A 22,609-nucleotide genomic window follows, 5' to 3' on the forward strand; every position below is an offset into this window, starting at 1 on the left:
AAAAACGTGAATGAACTTTTTGGCCAACCTAAATAATTTTATTTGATCAAACTATTAGGTAGATAAAGAAATATTATTTTTATCAATACTTTACAGGTATAAAAACTAAGACTAGATGGATATAAGCTTAGGGAAGATCCCCTGGAGGAGGAAATAGCACCCCATTCCAGTACTCTTGCCTGGAAAAATCCCATTAGCAGAGGAGTCTGGGGTTTACAGTCCATAAGGTTGCAAAGAGTCAGACATGACTGAGCGTGCATGCATGCATAAAATAAATAAGTCACGAGGAGGTAATGTACAGCTTGTTGGCTTTTGTTAATAATATGAAATTATGAATTTGAAAGTTTGCTAAGAGAGTGTATTTAAAAAGTTATCATTGGAAGTCCAGTGTTTAAGACTCTGTGTTTCCAGTGCAGAGATGTGAGTTCAATTCCTGGTTGGGGTAACTAAGATCCCACATGCCATGGGGCAACTAAGGCCGCACACCACATCTAGAGAAAGCCTGAGTGCTGCAACAAAGAGCCTGTGCAGCCAAAATAATTTTTAATTTATTTTAAAAAAGAAGAAAAGCTCTCATCACAAGAAAAAAAAATTGCTTAACTACATGTGGTGGTGGATGCTAAGCAGACTTATTGTAGTGACTATTTTATAGTATATACAAATATCAAGTAATGTTGTACACCTGAAACTAATGTGATCCATTATATCCTAAAAAAAAAAGGTGTAGTGTTTAAAGACTTTGGAGTTAAGCTTCAGTTCAACTACCATCTCCACACTTGCCTCAGATTGAGTTTCTTGCTCTTTCTAAGCCTCAGTTTTCTTATTTGGAGGGTGGAGATAGTAGCAATGCCCTCAGAAATCTTTGATGTTTTTTCCAGTATCCACTGTACAAAGTATGACTGTTTTCACTTATTCAAAGCTCTCAGTAAGCTAGTCCCAATCCACCTTTCTGGGTTTATCTGGCAACACAGATCCTAGCCTTCTAGGGAATCCTTTCCTCAAATACACTATGTACTTACACAATTCTGTTCCTACTATTTTCTTTGCTTGACTGTTATTCTTCTTAAGGGAAAAATTTCTACTCATTCATTAGGGTCCAGCTTAAATGACACCTATTCTAAGAATTCTTTCCCAATGCCTGATTTGAAATCACCAGCTCTTCCTTTGCGGAATCATACCTTGTTTGGGCTTCCCTAGTTGTTCAGGGGTAAAGGATCTGCCTGCTAGTGCAGGAGCCATGAGTTCAATTCCTGGGGCAGGAAGATTCCCCGGAGAAGGAAATGGCAACTAACTCCAGTATTCTTGCCTGGGAAATCCCATAGACAGAGGATCCTGGCGGGCTATAGTCCATGGGGTTGCAAAAGAGCCAGACCCAACTTAGCAACTAGACAACAGCAATAATACCTTGTTTATGCCTCTATGATCATTTCTCTCTGCTTGGCTTGTATTATAGTCAGCTGTGCATGTTTGTAACTCCCTGACTGGACTGTTAGTTCCTTGAACAAGAGACTACATTTTTTTTAATCTTAGTGTCTCAGGCCTTTACATTTCCTCTCCTCACCATCACCCCACCCTCCAAGCCGGTGAAGACTTTTAAGTGTAGACACATAGTAGAAATAGAAATATCTTTTAGACCAATTTTAATGACCAAAGTGGAAATTGTACAAGTCAAAAATGTAAGGATGTCCAAGGAAAGGATTGAAAGTTCTTACCACAGTGCTAGATATACAGTACATGGTATTTTTTAACATTTATTTTTATTTAATTGGCTGTACCAGGTATTAGTTGTGGCATGCAGGATCTTTAGCTTTGGCCTGACAGCTCATAGCTGTGGCATGTGGGTTCTAGTTTTCTGAACAGGGGTCAAACCCCAGTCCACTGCATTGGGAGTGTAGAGTCTTAGCCAATGGACCACCAGGGAATTTCCTACAGTACATGTTTCAGCAAATATTTGTTAACTACATTAGGGACTGAAATTGGATATGATAGTGTTCAAACTTTTGGCATATATGTACTCAGAATGTCCCATATTCCTTCCCAATAAAAAGTCCCTTGATGCCATTATTGACACAATGTTAAATTGGAGGGACCATTAGTCTCAGTGGGTGCAATACTTCTACTTGTGATAAGTTTGTAGGGTGGCATGAAGGCTTTCCTGCTGGCTCAGATGGTAAAGAATCTGCCTGCAGTGCAGGAGACCTGGGTTCCATCTCTGAGTTGGGACAATCCCTTGGAGAGGAGAATGAGTACTCACTCCAGTATTCTTGCCTGGAGAATTCCATGGACAGAGGAGCCTGGTGGGCTACAGCCCATGGGGTCACAAAGAGTCAGACACAACTGAGTTACTAACACTTTCAGTTTCAAGAAAGGAAAACCTTGCCTGTGTTGATTCATCTGTTTGTGGCCTTAGCTAGGGATTGGGCTGGCTAAGATGCGATCATCCAGGCTGGCAGAGAGAAGGCACCTGTGGTTAATAGGATAGTGTGAGGAGCACAGCAGCCTTTGGCTGCATGGTCTAAATAGCCTGACTTTGGATCCCATACGCTTGCTCCTAGCTCTTTTGGCAATATAGCTGTGGAGTCAGAGGCTGATAAAGATGGAAAAAAAAAAAATACTTCCTTTCCAAGAATGGGTAGCTTTTTCAAAAGAAACAAGTTCTGACCACCTCCTTTTGACTTGCAAGGAAGCTGAACTAGGAGTTATCAGCCCAGCTTCAAGGCATTAACGCTTGGAAATGCTTTTCTGCTTCCTCTCAGGAACACATATCACTAAGACCACATTTTCCCCATCAATTCTATTTCTCACTCACTCCATCTTTCATTCACCCACTCACCTCTCCTGTCTGCCTTTTACTATGCTGGGCCACACAAGGATACCAATTGACCTCAAGGAGTGATGCATGCATGTCTCACACCTCAAAGGCTGAAAAACCCAAAAGCACACCTGAGCAGCCTCCCTAGGTCATTCCTGAAAATATGCTCTGAGCCCTTCAGACAGAGACTACAGATCTTACTTCCACTAACGGTCCTCAACCACACTCAGGCTTATTAAAGCGCTGTAGCAAAAGGAGAGTTGTGTTGGATGTTTTAGCCTAACTATGCAAAATGTAGTTTGCTGCCTAAGACTGGCTCATTTGGTAATACACAGTGAATTTGGGGGGCTTCCCTGCTAGCTCAGATGGTTAAGAACCTGCCTGTAGTGCAAGAGACCTGGATTCAATCCCTGGGTTGTGAAGATACTCTGGAGAAGGGAATGGTAACCCACTCCAGTATTCTTGCTTGGAAAACTCTGTGGACAGAGGAGCCTGGCAGGCTACAGTTCACAGTGTTGCAAAGAGTCAGACATGACTGAGCGACTATTACTTGTAGACTACTTGCAGTGAATTTCCGAGAAAGTGAGGAGTCTTCTTGCTCACCAGAGATGAGTTCACCAGTGTCCCACGTGTAGGCAGGCACTTGACAAAGCAAACGAAAAACCAAGGGATCTTCTTTGGTGTCTAGAGGACCTTTCCTTTTAAAGAGACATCAGCTGTTATATCTTCTGCTATTTTCAGAAAGAATGCATACCCAAGGTAGGATAATAATACTGAAAAGTAAATTAATTCAAGACAAATGTGTTCCACTGTGTAGACAGGAAGGATGAGGTTCTTAAGAGACTACCTGGAGGTGGGAAGGAAGGCAGCATAGCCAGCTCTCAAATCTATGTTTGGAGTTAGAAGAGGAAGCAGTTCAACACTGAGTGGCTAAATATGTTCTTGTATTGAAGTAAAAGGAAAAATAAGGTCAATGAAATTGATTTTCAAGTATCTAATGGAATTAACCACAAAGAGTTCCTCCCAGTGATGTTGGAGCCATTTATGCTGTGAGTCTTGGATATATTTTGCTATAATATTCAATTCAGTTAAAATGATCATTCATCAAGTGCAAGCACAAGATGCCAGTCGCTGTGCTAAGTTCTAAGTGCTTAGAAACTGTGTTTCTTGGTCCTGTTTCCCTGAGAGAAATTCATAGCATATGGTGAGGCTTTAAATTAATATTTCTTTACTTGCTTGAGCCCTAAAGGAAATCAAATGAAATGATGAAATGCTTACTTGCCCTCTTTTCTAAGTTGGGTTGTTTCCACTTGAGAACACTGTAGAGAGGAGGGCATATTTTGCGATTTTACTGCTAGATGTGTCTACACAACTGTACATAGAATCCAACAACTGGAAGAGGCAGAAGAGATCAGGGAGTCAAGAGGATTTCAACTGGGTTCAACAGAGTCCTATCTACAGGAATGACTCTGTATGTGTGTGTTGGTTTGTGTGTGTGTGTAAGACAGAATTAGGAGCAAGGAGTGGTGATCTGGGTTTTAAACAGTACAAGACCAGCTACCAGTAGAGCCTGAACTCAAGATCTCTCTTTTGCCTGTCATGCCTATTAAGCTTCTAATTGGAATTTCATTAAAAAATGGTTCTGCTTCTTAAAAAAAAACCAAACAACTGCTTCTTTTACACTCTCAAAAGTTATGACACCAAATATGAGGATTTTTTTCCCCACACTAATTTTTCAATACCAGCTGGGTGTCCTACAATTCAATCATGACTCTAAAGATGTTTAAAAGCTCTCATAATCCCTAAGGACCCATCACAGGATCTAAAATACCAGAATTTTTTTCTGGGTGCAGAATTATTTCTCTGCCCTACTTCAGATTTTCTCTTGAGATTTTTATTGGCTGATGGGAGGGGTTTGTCAGTATGTTAGATTTTGATTGGCTGCAAAAAAAAAAAAAGATCTAAAATAATAGTGCTTAAAAAAAATCATAAGTATTTCTCTCCTACTCACATAAACTCTGTATGTAGTCAGTCCAGGCACCTAATCTGGCCCCTTCCTGATCATCAGTGATTGATGTTATTTTTAGCTGTCATTCTTGGCCTACCAACTCATGGCTCAACATGGTTGCTTGCATTCTAGCCACTGATCTGCAAGCCCTTTCCTGCTTTCATATAATTGGCCAGAGTTGAGTCTCACATGGCCACACCTAACTGGACAGAGCTGGAAATGCAGTATTCAAATTTTCTCAGCTAATCCTCAGGATTCTATGATAAAGAAAAGGAGATTAGAAATTAGGAAACAACTGGCAATCTCTGCCACAAAGAATGGTTCCTTATTTTATCTACCTTTAAAATTATTTTAAAATTTTATATTTACCGAAACTTATTTGACATGTAACAAGGTAAAATTTAAGGCATGGTAATTTGCTCCATTTATATATAATGATATGAGTGCCATTGAAGCACTCATTAACACCTCTATCATGTTACATAACTATCAAATTTTTTTAGTGGTTGTAATAACTAAGTTCTAGTATCCTGGCAAGTTTGGTGATTATGATACAATATGGTTGTCTATATTCACTATACTATGTGTTAGATCTCTAGAGCTTATTTACTACCTGTTGCAAGTTTGTATCCTTAAACATCTCTCCCTCCTCCCCACCATCCCTTGGTAAACCACCATTTTACTCTCTGTTTCTATGAGTTTATCTACTTTAGATTTCACATATAAGTGGTATCATACTATATCTTTCTCTCTCTGATATCTCACTTAACACAATGTCCTTCGGGTCTATCCAAGTTGCAACAAATGGCAGAATGTCTTTCTTTCTCATGGCTGTACTACATGACTTTCTAACTGTCTTTTATATGTACTGATTATTTTATGTCAAAGAATCTATCAAGTGTCAACTTGAGTATCATACTTATTATATTACTTTACTATATACTGTATTATTATTATATTACTAAGAATAAGAGAATATGAATATTAAATGATTTACTATATTATTTTGTACTTAAAATTAAGTATCTTGCTTTTAAACTACTTTTATATAAGACCCAGATTCCAAATGGCTAAATTGTGACTAATGGGACTTTAGCCATTTTTCTTTGCTCTCATCACTTAGAGAAATAGGATTGTGTTGAGAATTTAGACTTATCATAGCTATTAAATATGTATGACTTATACCACATAATGAATACTGTTTAATTATATACAGCTTATAACATTTTTATTGATGAGTCAAGATTTCCCCTAGGGTGTCTTACATGTAGATGATATGTAATCAAAGAGTGCTGAACTGAATTCGCTTTCACTGCTCTGTGGAATTTATTTGCCTGATAAAGACTCTCAACGTCTGTTGGTGTCCAATTAGTCTCAAGACATTGTTACTCTAGCTCTTATTTAGTTTGATTGTGTTGGATGGTTATGGTTGTTGTGATGCACAGAAGGGACTGCAGGGGATCAGGTAAATTCCTAAATATGCAAGTGTTTTGCCTCAGACAGTGACCACACCTGCACCTTCAGGGACTGGGAAATCCTCCAGAATAAGCGAGTGCATAGAAATCATGCAAATCAGCTCTAAACTGGACGATAAGGATTAATTTATCACAAAATCCATTACTCAGTGTAATTACCATATTTATGATAGTTTTTAATGTTATTTAATCCTTCACAGCTTTCATTATGGTAATATACGATAAGAATGTATTTGATTATTTTCTTTTTATCTGAGCCATATTTCCTGTGATTTACCTTTTAAAAACTGGACATAAAATTGCAATGAGACTCTCCATTGACTATGTGTGATTGCAAGTAACACTACAGAACAATACTTACAATTAATGTTAGATTTAATTTGTCTTTTAGATGTATATTCTTGACTTGTTCTGAATTATGATGGGCTTCTTTTATGAGTCATCTTGGGCACTGTTTCAGCTTCCTCTTGATCTCCTTTGCAATGCTTTAAACTGGAAAACTGTATTTATTTAATGCTATCAGCATGTGTTTGGCTCTTAGAGTCTCTACTTTTATTAAAGGCTAGGGTGATAATTATACAGGCTGCAACTTAGGTAATTTTTTTAGAACTAGGACCTGTGTGTGAACAAGCTGCCTCTTTTTCTGACTTCATGACCATGAGGGAAAATAAGCTTTCTCCTTCACACAGATGCCATGTTGGCTAAGGGAAGAAGGAGCTGGGAGAAGCCAGTAACTGAGCTATCAGGGAAGCCAATAGGTATTTTTTAAATGTCTTAAAAAATATTCTATGCAGAACAGAACTTCCTCACAAGTGAACATTCTCTGCTGGCCAGGGCTGGGAGGTGGGACAGTAGAGAATGGGTTCTTAAACTTACAGTTGAAGGTATGCTGTCCGTCTGCTTTCTCAGTTGGCGTTAAATCTCAGTCTCTTTGAGGGACATGTTCTTTCTTTATGGCTTCTCCCAGCTCTTTCTTCCATTAGCCGACATGGCATCTGTGTGAAGGAGAAAGCTTATATTCCCTCATGGTCATGAGGGCAGAAAAGAGGTAGCTTGTTCACACACAGGTCGTGGTTCTGTCCACTGGATCCTCTCTACCCTCCTTAGAGTTGATTTTGGTTTTCCCAGTTGCTGGATAGTTGTTGGCATCCCCCATTGACTCAGGGCTGGTGAAGCCTATGAACTGTTTCCTCAGCACACTTGAACCCTGTGGTCCTACTTTGCTAACTTGGCCCCATTGTTGTCTCACTGTCACAGCAGACCCTAAGACTCTGCCACATCCTTCCTCCAGAAACTGTCCAATCCATAAGAACTGCTGTTATGCCAGGGAGTCACTCTGATCCTAAATGTAGCAGCTCCCTGGCAGCCCCCTCTGGGGTTCAGCTTTCCTCTCCCTTCCATGCACCTCAGGGAGATTCTGGGGAGACTTCTTTACCACGTAGGGGGTGAGGGACACTCAGAGAATCATCATGACCTCTTTCTGCCATTCCGTTTCCCCAGAAGTGTCCCTACATGTATGCCAAGACATACTCTGAGGCTGTGTCCTCAAAGATTTGTAACCATCCCTTCTTTCTATTTGAGGCTTCTATTCTTTGGTTGGGCTTCCCTGGTGGCTCAGTGGTAAAGAACCTGCTTGCCAGTGCAGGAGACATGTGTTCAATCCCTGGGTTGGGAAGATCCCCTGGAGAAGGAAATGGCAACCCACTCCAGTATTCTTGCTTGGGAAATCCCATGGACAGAGGAGCTTTGCAGGCCCTAGTCCATGGGGTCCCAAAGGAGTCAGACGTGACTTAGTGACTAAAACAATACAACAACAACTCTTTGGTCACCCTCCCAGTTCTGGGGGTTGATGCTGAGGCAGTTGTGGTAGAAAAGTAAAGATATCTCTCTTCCTTCTTTTCTGTATCATCCCCTCCTCCTAGCACTAGAAGGACTTTTGTCTGCTTCTAAGCCATTTTCTCCTTCTTAAATTGGTCCCATTTGCCTGGAGCTATGATGATGGCTTCCCTAGTGACGCTACAGGTAAAGAATCTACCTACCAATACAGGAGACACAAGAGACACGGGTTCAATCCCTGGGTTGGGAAGATACCCTGGAGAAGGAAATGGAAACCCACTCCAGTATTCTGGAGCAGAGAATTCCAAGGACAGGGAAGCCTGGTGGCCTCCGTCCATGGGGTCACAAGGAGTGGGACACCACTGAGCGTGCACACACACATGAATGATGGAAGGTTTTCCATGGCTGTGGGGAACAGATGGGAAGCAGTACCTTTACTGAGGAAAAAAAATTAAGAGGTATTTGACACTTCAAAGAATATTGTTGTTTCATCAAAATACCTTCCTTATTTTTCTGAACTTCACAGCTTCATTTTTTTCCCATCCTTGAAACAGTTCAGTTCAGTTCATTTCAGTTGCTCAGTCGTGTCCGACTCTTTGCGATCCCATGAATTGCAGCACGCCAGGCCTCCCTGTCCATCACCAACTCCTGGAGTTTACCCAAACCCATGTCCATCGAGTCGGTGATGCCATCCAACCATCTCATCCTCTGTCATCCCCTTCTCCTCCTGCCCCCAATCCTTCCCAGCATTAGGGTCTTTTCCAATGAGTCAACTCTTCGCATGAGGTGGCCAAAGTATTGGAGTTTCAGTTTCATCATCAGTCCTTCCAATGAACACTCAGGACTGATCTCCTTTAGGATGGACTGGTTGGATGTCCTTGCAGTCCAACAATAAATTTTAAAAATATTTTCCCTTTAAACTGAGGAGTAGGTTGTGAGTTTCTAGGCTACCTTTATTCTTTTCTTAGTAATTTTGAATAGTTAAAATAATTTTGTTATTTTGATCAATCTAAATAGTGTTATTATTTAAATGAATTAGCAACATAACAGATAGCTACAATAGCTAAGCCATACAGTAGTGTATATCCAGCAACAACAAGTTTTCATTATTCAACCCAACAATTATGTGCATTAATAGGTCTCTAGCCAGTTCATGGTCTCCATGACAATAAAACCCAGTAGCCCAGAAATTTTTAGGAACCAGGCTCAGATTAAAGTCTATGTCTATCCAGACTTTATGTCTATGTCTACATCCTCCAGGAAACTCCAGATGTGGAATGAACCAACCAAATTCAATAAATTAGAGAGTGGCAAGGAAGGTATAGGGAAGGATTAGTCTCTAGTGTACTGTCTTGCTGATGTCCATCAGTTGTTCTTCCTTTTTCACAGTTTACCTTTACAGACCTGGGGAATATATATAAGATAAGGCGGGATGTGAATTTGACCAGGTGTACATGGTTTTCACAAAGCTTAAAGAAAAAAATCTCCCTTATATATACATAGTGCATCATAAATCAGCCAGCAGATGCTAACTAGTGTCACTCTGTGCCATACATCATTATGGGCTCTTTGGCATTAGAGAGTATTTAGAGCATAGTCCCTGTTTTAAAGAGCCAGAGTCTTTTTGAAAAGATCGTGCATTCATTCATTCATTCAGCAAATATTTATTGAGTTCATCCTTTGTGCCAATTACCGTGATATGTAGGCCTAAGGCAGAAACAAAATAGATATGAACCCTGTTTCCACAGAGCTTATAACCAGGTGACATTGACACTTCTAAGTGAATTTGACTATGTTCAAATATCCCTGTGTATGTGTGTATGAGTTAGTCACTCAGTCGTGTCTGACTCTTTGCAAACCCATGGACTGTAGCCTGCCAGGCTACTCTGTTCATAGGATTCTCTAAGCAAGAATACTGGAGTGGGCTGTCACGCCCTCCTCCCGGGGATCTCCCGATTCAAGGATGGAACTTGTGGCTCCTGCACTGCAGACAGATTCTTTACCCTTTGTGCTATTGGGGAAGCCCCCAAATATCCCTGCTGTTGCTGCTAAGTCGCTTCAGTCGTGTCCGACTCTGTGCGACCCCATAGACGGCAGCCCACCAGGCTCCTCCGTCCCTGGGATTCTCCAGGCAAGAACACTGGAGTGGGTTGCCATTTCCTTCTCCAATGCATGAAAGTAAAAAGTGAAATTGAAGTCGTTCAGTTGCGTCTGACTCTTCATGACCCCATGGACTGCAGCCTACCAGGCTCCTCCATCCTTGGGATTTTCCAGGTAAGAGTACTGGAGTGAGTTGCCATTGCCTTCTCCACCAAATATCCCTAATTCTAGCCAAAAGGAAGGAAGACTATTGCAGCCCAGTCACAGCTGATATTCTCAAAGTGGGAGGCAAGGTGTAAGACTGTAATAATTTTTCTAGAAAGTCTGTATGATTATACACATTGCTGTAAATGTACCTGGTAGAAAAATTTGATGGAGGGAAAGTTTCTCCTAAGTTTGCACCAGAGACAGATGTATGGTTAAGCTAGTGAAGCTCAGGCCTCAAAACCTTTCGATTCACAGGTCTTTTCCTAGGTCTTGGGCCTAGTTTTACATGTATTTGATTAAAGAAAGTTGTATATTCTTCAGATTCTGCAAGCCTGGATCTAGTTCTATCTGCTGTGGGTCCCAGGTATTCATGAAGAAAGTGGGGTTTGACATAGCTCTTGAAAGAAAATTAAGCTGTGCATATGCCCCAAAAGAATGGGAGTCCATTCAGGATGAGGAGAACTGTAGGGAAAGTGTATGGGGTGAACTGGAGGGCAGTGAGTTGATTAATTAATGGGCAGCATAATTGCTAAATATAGGAATCGGATTACCAACTCAACTAAGGTGTCTTCATGGACCAATGTTGTCATTTAGTTTCTTTGGGATGTAAGCAATGGAGTGTCACTCAGGTTAACTCAAGCAAGGGGAGGTTTATTGTAATGGAATATCATGGCCTGGAGTAGATAGGCTGAAGTTGGAGAGTGGATCACTATCCAGAGAATCAACTGTTGAAATAAATGAAAGCCTTGCTAGTCCTCCGCCATCTCTGGACCTAGCTATTTTCTACCTGTTTGATTGTGTTTCCATTTCCAACTGCCTTGTCTTTCTCTCTCTTGTCAATATAATTTCTTCACTTTATAATTTTTGCTTACTTACCATATCTGCTTCCTCCTGGTGCTGGTCTTGCTGCTAACTTCCTTATTTTCTCAACATTTCCAAATTCAGATTCTCAAGAGAGCAAATATCTGCTTTGTCAATTCATTGTTCCTTGACTGGCAAGGCAATGTCTTAGGCTTTTATACCTTGTCCAGTTGAGTATGCCTGGGATATATATAATCCTTGTACAAAATATGGTGGCCTGTGGATGCCCCTTCAGTGGTACTGTGTGCTGAAGAACTTCCCTTACAAGGGTCTGTAGGTGCAGCTGGTATAATGAATGACATGTCTAATGTAGGTGAAATATTGGGTTGGCCAAAAAGTTTGTTCAAGGTTTTTCCATAACATCTTATGGAAGAAGCCAATAGACTTTTTGATTGATCCAATAGTAACAGCTAATACTACCTGAGAGCTTACTTTGTGTCATTATGTTAGGCTCTGTTCTAAGGACTTCCTATACATTCTCCCTTTTAATCCTACTGATAATGTTATGGGCTAGAACTACTACTGTTCCCATTTAACTGAAGAAAGTAATGCCCTGCAAATTCAAGTAACTTGCTCAAGGTCACACAGCTAATTACTAGTGGAACCAGGATTCTAATCAGGTTTTTTTTTTCCATAATGAATTTTTTTTTTATTGAGGTGTAGTTGATTTACAATGTCGTGCCAATCTCTGCTGTACAGCAAAGTGACTCAGTTATACACCCATATACATTCCTTTTTAAAGCTATTTTTTTCCATTATGGTTTATTACAGGATATTGAATATAGTCCCCTGTGCTATATATATTAGGACCTTGTTGTTTAACCATTCTAAATGTAATAGCTTGCATCTACCAACCCCAAACTCCCTGTCTACCCCCTCTCCCTCCCTCTCTCTACTTTGGCAACCACAATTCTGTTTTCTATGTCTATGAGTCTATTTCTGTTTTAGAATTCACTTTTTTTCTATATCATAGGCTGAATGTGGGATTTTATGAGGGTCGAGTTATAGCAGAGACTAGAGACACAGAAATCAGTTAGGAGAGGAAAGAAGGTTGCAGTGACCCTGTGGGTAGGTAACTGAAGAGGAACTAAGAAAGATGCAGTATGGTTAGGGAAGAAAGGATTTCTCAAATACATTAAAAATAAAAAAACAAAAATCTCTTAAATTTGGTGATAAGTTTGAATTGGAATTTTGAAATAAGTATTCCAGTAAAATGTCCTCCTAGTGAAAAACAACTATTTATTTTTGTTTGTTTTGTTTGGAAAAGAGATTTAAATTTTCTTAGCAGTGGAAAACTGACTAATTGGCTGTTTGGAAGTATAGTATCCAAAGATTTTATCAACTGCTATGGGAGAAACTATTACACTCTTCTCACAGAGAAGCAGTATGCAGTCAAAATTTCTCTGCCCCATAAAAGGCTGGCCAGGCTTTTAGGGTATTGAGAAACTCCTGTACCTCATTTATATAATGTAGGCCAGATTTCTGAAGGGACAACTTTCCCCCTTACTTTTTCCCTTTATTGATAGTATGAAGTAAAATTTCTGGGGTGAGGTACAACTTCAGTGTATTTCAACTTCTCAGAGTCTCCTGAGGAGCCAGCTGTGAAAGCAGATGAGCCAGGTGCTGTAACAGGAGTGGGAGGGAGTGGATAGTATTCCAAGAGCCAGAGACTAGAGCAACTATTGCTAGATGTAGTCTGGAATGCTCCTCTCAGAAGGGATTTTTAACATTTAGCCTTCCCTCCTGTATGAGGTTTTTGGCTACCAATTATCAGTTTGTAACCCCCCAAATTGTGTCAGGGTCTTAGACTTCTTTGAGGTAAGTAGCTGTTCTGTCTCTCCCACTGCTGCCCAGCTCTAACTCAATCTTAATCCCAAAACAAAATACCCATAATTGCGAACTGTACTTGTGCTTTTCTGACTCTTGTACAGAAAGCCTCCGTCTTTTTTCAAGCTTTTCTCCTCCTCCTCTACCAGTTCTTCTTTTCACACCCTATATCTCTTGATGAAACCTCAGTCTCTCCTCCCCCAAAATCACGTTTAATTCCCCCCTCTCTGAATTCTTTCGTGGTGGCTCAGCTGGTAAAGAATCTGCCTGCATGTGGGAGACCTGGGTTCAATCCCTGGGTTGGGAAGATTCCCTGGAGAAGGGAATGGCTACCTACTCCAGTATTCTGGCCTGGAGAATTCCATGGACTTTTGGACATGGACATGACTGCGCGACTTTCACTTTCACTTCTGAATTTTTGGGGTTTCTACAATCTGTACTGTTGTAAGGAAAACAGTGTGAACTATAAGGTCTATTTTTAGAAACTATTTTGTTTTAGGAGGAGAAATAGGCAGAACGCTTTTAAAAGGTTAGGTTAAAACAGAAGCATTGAACAGTCACGTAGCCAAGTTTCAGTGCCATAGTTTTGGACTGAAAGGCTGTGAAAACCCAGAAGATGAAGTTCTCCTAAGGGGAAGATGGTCAGACAGTAGAGCCTTCAGTGTAGTCCCAGCTGCACAAAGTCTCACGGAGAACATGAGGACCTTTATTAGAAAGAGAGGCACTGGGATAACTTTCATTTCTTTGAGAAGAAGGCAATGAAGAGAAAGAAAGCTTTGAAGAGTTAGAAGCAAAACCTCTTCTTCTTCTTGATAGCATGGAATCACAGGACATGTAATAGAAACGATGCCTCTTGTGGGGACCAGAAAGTATGTAATGACGGTAGATAATGCAGCAGTGGTATGCATTTTCTCAGAATGTTGCTGAAGTTTCCATATCTTTATCTCTTATACGGAATAATTAACTGATTTCTGGGAGCAAAGTCCCCGTTTCTAGTCCTGGATGTAGCTAGCTCTAGACTTGAGCAAGTTACTTAACTTGTTCAGCTTCCACTTTTTTGTCTATAAAATGGAAATAATATCCACCCATTTTCAGGCATTCTGTGTAAAAACACATAGAAGTCATCCATTTAAACATTCAATAGTAATTAAGATGCATTGTGGCAGGCTCTGATCTAGTCACTGGGGGTGCATCAGTGAACAAAAACCGAGAAAAATCTCTGTCCTTGTGGAACCACTGACTAGTATAACCAGCAAGGTCATATTTTAGTTTTTCATTCCACTCAGTTATCCACAAGGCAGGGCTTCCCTGGTGGCTCAGTGGTAAAGAATCTGCCTGGAATATGGGAGAACGGGGTTCGATCCTTGGGTCAGGACAATTCCCTAGAGAAGGAAATGGCAAGCTGCTCCAGTGTTCTCGCCTTGGAAATCCCATGGACAGAGGAGCCTGGCGAGATACAGTCCATGAGGTTGCAAAGAGTCAGACACAGCTGAGCACCTGAGCAATCTCAGTTATCCACATCTTTCTTTTTTGATAAAACAAGTGTTTGCTGAATAACTATTATACTCTAGGAGTGTTTACAGGTGAATCAAATATTTAGATTGATTATTGAGCCTTATGATGGAACAAAAATAAGGAAGCTGAATTCTGGATAGGAGTTTGCTGCAAACTAGCTCTGTGTTCTTGCCTGGAGAATCCCCATGGACAGAAGAGCCTGGTGGCTACAGTCGATGGGGTTGCAAAGAGTCAGACACGACTGAGCGACTAAGCACAGCAGAGCTCTGTGGCTATAAAAAATAGCTTTGTCATGTATTTGCTTTGCAACATTCTAAATATATATATATATATTTCCTCCTGGAGTAGGTAAAATTCTGCCCCTACTGACATACATTTTACTTATTTTTTTTGACCAGTTAACCTCTTTTTAAACATCATGAAAATACACGCTTTAGCTCAGCCCTCATCAGAATGATTTGTTCATTCCAAATTAGTGAAGTTTCATTATACTTGTATAAAAAAGAGGGACAATCCTCTAATTATTATATCTTAGTATGTAGCATAGGTGTATCTAGCTCAAGTAGTACAATAGCGGAGATGATATGTGTGTGTGTAAGTTGCTAAGTGTCTCCTTGCGACCTCATGTGCTGTAGCCCACCAGGCTCCTCTGTCCATGGTATTCAGGCAAGAATACTGGAGTGGGTTGCCATTCTCTTCTCCAAGGGTTCATCCCAACCCAGGGATCGAACCCAGATCTCCTGGTTGCAGGCAGATTCTTTACTGTCTGAGCCACCAGGAAGTCCAGCAGAGACAATAGTCAATATAAAAGTTTCCAAGAGACTAGTTTTACTGTCATATGGTTGAAATCTAATGGGCTGGAAACAGTGTGGGAGTGTAGAGTGTAGCTACCATTCTGGAACCCAACTGTCTGCATTGGAATCTAAGCTTTGCCTCTTAATTACGAGTGATCCTGGATAAGGTATGTAATCTCTCTGTGGCTCAGTTTCCTCATCTGTCAAGTGGAGATGATACTAGTGCCAACTTCAAAGAATAAAATGAATGAGCACTTGTCAAATGTTCAGAATAGTACCTGACAAAGCAAGATAACAATGATTTGGGGTTGTCATTGAGGAGGGAGTTGAAAGGAGAGGAAGTAAGTAGCAGATATATCACGTAGAGAAGCTGGTCATAAAGGGAGCGAGAAATTGGGCCACACTTAGAGAAAGGGGAAGGGGCAAGCAATCAAGAACAGGTGTTTGTGTGTATTTTATTTCCCAAGACAAGGGAAGCCTATGCATATTCGAAGCAGTGGATTAGAGCCACTGAACAGAAAGATGGAAGAGAGAGGGTTAGTGTGATCTATAACAAGGTCACAGTTAGAGGTGTGTGCTTGCTAAGTCGCTTCAGTTGCGTCCAACTCTTTGCAGCCTTATGGACTGTAGCCTGCCAGGCTCCTCTGCCTATGGGATTCTCCAGACAAGAATACTGGAATGGATTGCCATGTTCTCCTCCAGGGGATCTTCCCAATCCAGAAATCGAACCCTCATCTCTACGTCTACCTGCATTGGCCGGCCAGGTTCTTTACCACTAGTGCCACCTGGGAAACTCAGTTAGAGGTGATGGGAGGTAAATAATTATCAAATAGACTTCTCTGTGTTCCTCTGGAATTCAGTTAGCCTTTATAATATGCTACATACCTCGCATTGAAATTCTGAAGACAGCTGATCAGACTATATACCTCAGTTGTTCAGGAGCAATCAGTGGATGGGGAGGAATTACTGAGTTGATGTGAAATGAGCAGAGGGAACTCTAGCAATGTACTAAAGAGTAATCTTGCCCTGTGGTATGGCTGGGTCATTCTAGAAGACTAACACAAACTAACACAATTTTCACTAGACAGAGGCAGGGTAGCCCCAGGAACACAGGCATCAGATATTCTTGCTGCTGCTGCTGCTAAGTCGCTTCAGTCGTGTCCGACTCTTAGTGACCCCATGGACTGTAGCCTACCAAGCTCCTCCATCCATGGGATTTTCCAAGCAGGAGTACTGGAGTGGGGTGCCATTGCCTTCTCCATCAGATATTCTTAGGCAAACCATAAACAGCCAGGGGCCATCAACAAGCCATGGCAGCAGACCCAACAACTGGACTGTGTTCATGTGTCTGGAGTGACCACTTACAAATCAATCTCTTTACCACAGTTGCCACAAGAAATTAATTTGTTCCAAGAGTCAAATTCAAAATGAAGGTCAAACTCACACACACACACACACACACACACACACACACACACACACACAGTCTTTTCTACCTTAACTGGAATCTTTAAAAATCTTGTAATAAGGCTGAGTAAATAAAACTGCTTTAACTGAAATCTTGGGTTTTATATTCAGAGAGAGCACCAGCTTTGCTAGCAGCTTCATATTGTACTTATTTCTCAATTTGGGAAGAACACACAGAGCTATAAGCTTAGCTGAAAAAAGCGGAAAATGACTTATTTTGAGCTGGGAGGTCTTTGGCAGCATTAAGGACAGCACCTTCATGGCAGTAAGAGCTAAGATGTCTTAGAGAGGCCCATTAGCACTTATACATTTTACACTTTGCGAGAAGACTCCTGAATTGATGTGAATGAAAGTCAGTGTGTTAAAGGAGTAAAGCATTAAGTGGAATTAAACATAAAAGAGTTTGGCATTGCCTGACATTGGTATTAAATAGAATTAAATGTAAAAGTTAGTTAAGCATTACCTGACATTAAGTGTTTCTCTTTTCTCCCTTCCAGCCAAGGTAATTTCCTTTTAAGTATTGCTTCTCAATGTAGATTAAGAAGTTTTATCCCTAGCTAAGAGGATTCTAGTAGCTCAGTCATTAAAGAATCTGCCTGCAGTGCAGGAGACCCGGGTTCGATCCCTGGGTTGGGAAGATCCCCTGGAGAAGGGAACGGCAACCCATTCCAGTATTCCTGCCTGGAAAATCCTATGGACAGAGGAGCCTGGTGGGCTACAGTCCATAGGGTTGCAAGAGTCGGACACGACTTAGTGACTAAACCATCAAGGGTATTCCAAACATCCGTAGCAGGAGTGAAGAAGATTATTTTCAATAGGACACTCTGCTGAATAGAGCTCCCCAGTCTACACATATGGACAGCCTCCTTCACTACCAGCTAAACTTAAAGAAGTGAAAGTGAAAGTCACTCAGTCATGTTTGACTCTTTGCGACCCAGGCAAGAATACTGGAGTGGGTAGCCTTTCCCTTCTCCAAGGGATCTTCCCATCCCAGGGATCGAACCCAGGTCTCCCACATTGCAGGCAGATTCTTTACCAGCTGAGCCACAAGGGAAGCCCAAAGAATACTGGAGTGGGTAGCCTATCACTTTTCCAGCAGATCTTCCCAACACAAGAGTTGAACTGGGATCTCCTGCATCACAGGTGGATTCTTTACCAACTGAGCTGTCAAACTTAACTTGCCTAATATTTGCTTGGTAGAGTATCCCACATGACTACAGCCCTACCCAGAAACTGTCAGATTTTTATTTTTTAATTGGAAGATAATTGCTTTACAATGTTGTGTTGGTTTCTTCCATACAACAATGCAAGTCAGTCATAATTATATTTATTTCCCTCCATCATGAGCCTCCCTCACCTCTCCCATCCCACCCCTCTAGGTCATCACAGGACACCAGGCTGGGCTCCCTGTGTTATATAGCAGCCTCCCACTAGATTACAATGGAATATTACTCAGCCATAAAAAGGAATGAATTTGAGTCAGTTGTAGTGAGGTGGATGAACCTAGAGCCTATTATAAAGGGTGAAGTAAGTCAGAAAGAGAAAATCAAATATCCAACTATTTTTAACCCAATGAAAATGTGAATTTCATATATTTCAGGTTGATACACTAACCAAGAAGAATGAGGATGAGAATTTGAACAATGACACAAAGACTGGAAAGAAAGGATGAAATAAAAGAGATGCATAGGAGAGAAAATTGGCATGAAATGCAAGGGCAGAGTAAGCCACATAATTAGTTGTGAGAGTGAAGCAAAATTTTCAAATGCAAATGATGGCGTGAATAGTTGAAAATATCTGTAAGGGATATAGGGTCCACCAGAGGAGTAGTTTAGAGAGTGGTGCAGGGAACCATATCATGCTTCAGAATTCTTGGCTCTTCGCATATTATTTATCTTGCAGTAAACAGTTTCTTCTTTTCCTGCTACTTGACATTAGAGAGGCATGTGGTACCCAAATTCCTAATGTTGTTATTGTTGTTCAGTCATTCAGTCACGTCTGACTCTTTGTGACCCCATGGACTGCAGCACGACAGGCCTCCCTGTCCTTCACCAACTCCTGGAGCTTGCTCAAATTCATGTCCATTGAGTGGATGATGCCATCCAACCATCTCACCCTCTGTGATCTCCTTCTCCTCCTGCCTTTAATCTTGCCCAGCATCGGGGTCTTTTCTAATGATTCAGTTCTTCACATCAGGTGGCCAGAGTATTGGAGCTTCAGCTTTAGCATCAGTCCTTCCAATGAATATTCAGGGTTGATTTCCTTTAGGATTGACAGGCTTGATCTCCTTGTAGTCCAAGGGACTCTCAAGAGTCTTCTCCAACACCACAGTTCAAAAGCATCATTTCTTCAATGCTCAGCCTTCTTTATGGTCCAACTCTTCACATCCATACATGACTACTACATAGCTTTGACTAGGCAGACCTTTATTGGCAAAGTAATGTCTCTGCTTTTTAATATGCTGTCTAGGTTTGTCATAGCTTTTCTTCCAAGGAGCAAGTGTCATTTAATTTCATTACTTCAGTCACCGTCTGCAGTGATTTTGGAGCCAACCAATAATGCAACTCCAAGTGCATTTATTTAGTTAAAACAGGCCTTGAAAAGAGAACCTAAACAACATGACAGCAGGAAAAGAAACCTAGTTGTCCTCTAGAGAAGGGACCCCATATAAAGAGTGTTCTCATACAGGGGCTCACAGGGGATTCTGAAAGTCTCAGAGAATGAATAGGAAAGCCCATTTCGTTTTTCTTTTCTACTCTGACCTTAACTCTAATCACTCTTTCAGAACCACAATGTTTCTATAAAAAGTGCCAACTAAGCTTTTCCTGTTTGCACTGAAATAGATATTGGCCAACCCAACATAATTTTGTGTTGCAAGGGAAGACATGACATTTATTGTCCTTCAAATAACACTGCCTTCCTAAAACAGAAATTATCTATTTGCTTAACGCAATCAAGAACTGGAGAATTACATGTCTGTCTGGATATCTTCTGTAATGTCACGCCACTTGGGATGGGCATGCTATTTAAGATGATCTTAACTATACTTTTGAGAGAAAAAGGACTCTAGGAATCTGATAAAAAAAGACTAAGGATATGTTAAATTAAATTTCTTTAACAATTTCTTATAAGAATTTCATGTCATTATGCTAGTTCTTGTAAGAGAATTGCTAAGAAATATATAAAAAGGAAATACTTTTCAAGTATATTTTTTATATATTTCAACTTGGTTGAAATATATATAGTTCAATATTTTATTGCGTCAAATGAATTTAAGCTATTATTTGGAGATGCTGTGGAAGGATGGGCTACAGGGCAAATTATACAGCATTGTTCTTTCAGGCCCCAAATATATTTATTGACCATCACCTATGTGACAAGCAGTGTGGTAGCTGCTGGAGACACAGTGACATGCAAAACCAGGCATGGTTCCTGGTTTCATAAAACTTGTGGCCTAGAGATAACAACCCACATTAAACAAATAATCACACATATTACAAACACACGTATTACATACATACTTATTGCAAACTACAATGAATTCTTGAAAAGAAAATAGTGGGTATCACATAGTGGGGAACCAGTACTAGTCAACAGGGTATTCTCTGAGGAAGTGATTTTCTGAGTTGAGAACCGAAGAACAAGAAGTAGTCAGCCAGGTGATGAAGGAATGAAAGAGCACTCCAGGTAGGGAAAGCTTCAAGCGCAAAGGCCCTGAGGCAGCAGGAGGATGACCCTGTTTGTGGTGTTTGCAGATAGGTACTATGACCTGAGCACACAGCAGCAAAAAATTTCAAAAGAGAGCTAGAGTTGCAGCTAGAGGCCAGATCAGACAGACAAGGTTAAGAACTTCAGTCTTTACCCTAAGAGCAACAGGAAGTCACTGAAAGCTGGAGATAGGCAGAATTAGATTTACCTACAAAGATCATTTGAAGTCAACTACCTTTTATTCAGCATGTAACAAATGCTCTAATAACTGCCCTAAGGCTCCCGAAGTAATGTTAGCCCTGGTTTCTGATCTCAAGTAGTGTCTGATGTGGATGTGTGGGAAGAAACAGAGGGTGGGTCAAAGCACAGGAGGCAGCAATGAGACAATCTTGGGAAGATAATATCTAAAACATCTTCATTTATATGGAGTCAGAGCTGATGTGAGTTGATGTACGGATTGTGGTTCTGCTCTTCTTTGAAAATGTTCAGGGACATGTCATCAGATGAAAGGAATCATAATCAATAATTCTGTCCACTGAAACCCTCTGTCTGTTCACAGATAAGGCACCACACAAACAGCTCTGCATCCAGTTCCACTTCTTTACCCCACCAGTGCTCCTCAGCCTTGATATGGAGTGACCACCTGGAAAGGTGAGATGTAGAACTGTCTGAATTGACAGCATAGCTCTCCCCCATCGCTCTGCTCTGACCTGAGTTCACGTTACAAAGGCAGAATGTCTCTAAGAATTAAAATGCAAACTAAGCACACATGTCTGATGAAGGTGGACTCGATTCCCCAGAGGAGCTGTTGTTATTTTTACAACTTCATTTACATTTCCTCTAGCTGAGAACTTTCTGAGACTGGCTCCAGGCTGCTCTTGGAACTGACCAACTCTTGCGTAGTGAAGAGTCTGCATGTCTGCTCTTTTCATAGTAAGAGCAGTCTCCCAGGAGAACTTTTAATTTTTTTTAAAAATTGAAGCATAGTTGATTTACATTGTCATATTATTTTCAGATGTACAGTGCAGTGATTCAGTTATATGTATATATATGTACATATATGTATATATGTGTATATATATGTATATATATATATATATATTTATTCTTTTTCAAATTCTTTTCCCCTATAGATTATTATAAAATACTGAGTATGGTTCCTGTTACTATACAGTAGATCCTTGTGCTTAGTTGCTCAGTAGTGTCCAACTCTTTGAGACCATTGGACCATAGCCTTCCAGGTTCCTCAGTCCATGGGATTTTTCAGGCACTAATACTGGAGTGGGTTCCATTTCCTTCTCCAGGGAATCTTCCTGACCCAAGGAATCAAACCCATATCTCCTGTCTCCTGCCATTGTAGGTGGATTCTTTACCCCCTGAGTCATCAGGGAAACCTTGGTTATCTCTTTTGTATATATAGTAATATGTATATGTTATTCCCATCCTTCCAGAAATATTTTAAAGCTAAGTGACCCCTGTTTTATTTAGACACCAGAACTTGGCATGTTCACCATACGATTAATACACTCTTACGTGCTCTTTCGATTAGATCTGATTTGTATAAAACATACATTTCAGTGAATGAACATAGTAGAAAGCAGAACATTATGCCAAATGTGATGCATGTTTAGTCAGATTAAATTTCAAGCATTAGTTTCCTCCGTCAAACATTTCCTTTCAATATTCCTGCTAGTGACTATAGGGTTAATTGAATGGTCTTCTGTGTATTATCTCATTGTGTGATTATTTTTGTTTTAGTGAGAGAACGTAAAAAGTTTTAATTTATTTTCAAAGACTATTCAGATACGTTGAACCCTTCATTTTTAATGGAAAGTCTGCATGTTCACCTTATTTCATTCTCTGGGTACAGCTAGGTACCATAACTCCAGTATAAGTTGTTATAACAGATGTGGACATTCAAGCAGCTCAATTTCTTTTTTTTTTTTTCTTTAAATATTTGTTCTCCCATGGTTGAGGTAACTGAGAAATAATCACTTCT

At 40.5% G+C, this 22,609-nt stretch overlaps 1 protein-coding gene across 3 annotated transcripts in view; it reads left to right on the forward strand.

The window, feature by feature from the left end:
- PTGER3 (prostaglandin E receptor 3) overlaps positions 1-22,609 on the forward strand; it is a 212,806-nt gene that overhangs the window by 62,854 nt on the left and 127,343 nt on the right. Inside the window, exon 3 of one of the 3 annotated variants that reach the window (XM_081490647.1) lies at positions 21,170-21,261. The exons of the other annotated variants lie outside the window; for them this stretch is intronic. Coding sequence (XP_081346773.1) covers positions 21,170-21,261 — 92 coding nt within the window. The remainder of the gene's footprint in view (positions 1-21,169; positions 21,262-22,609) is intronic. 3 annotated transcript variants of the gene reach the window in all.

This window comes from Giraffa tippelskirchi, chromosome 5 (genome assembly GCF_054371585.1).
Source record: "Giraffa tippelskirchi isolate mGirTip1 chromosome 5, T2T-mGirTip1v1.2.pri, whole genome shotgun sequence".
Classification (NCBI taxonomy): Eukaryota; Metazoa; Chordata; class Mammalia; order Artiodactyla; family Giraffidae; genus Giraffa; species Giraffa tippelskirchi.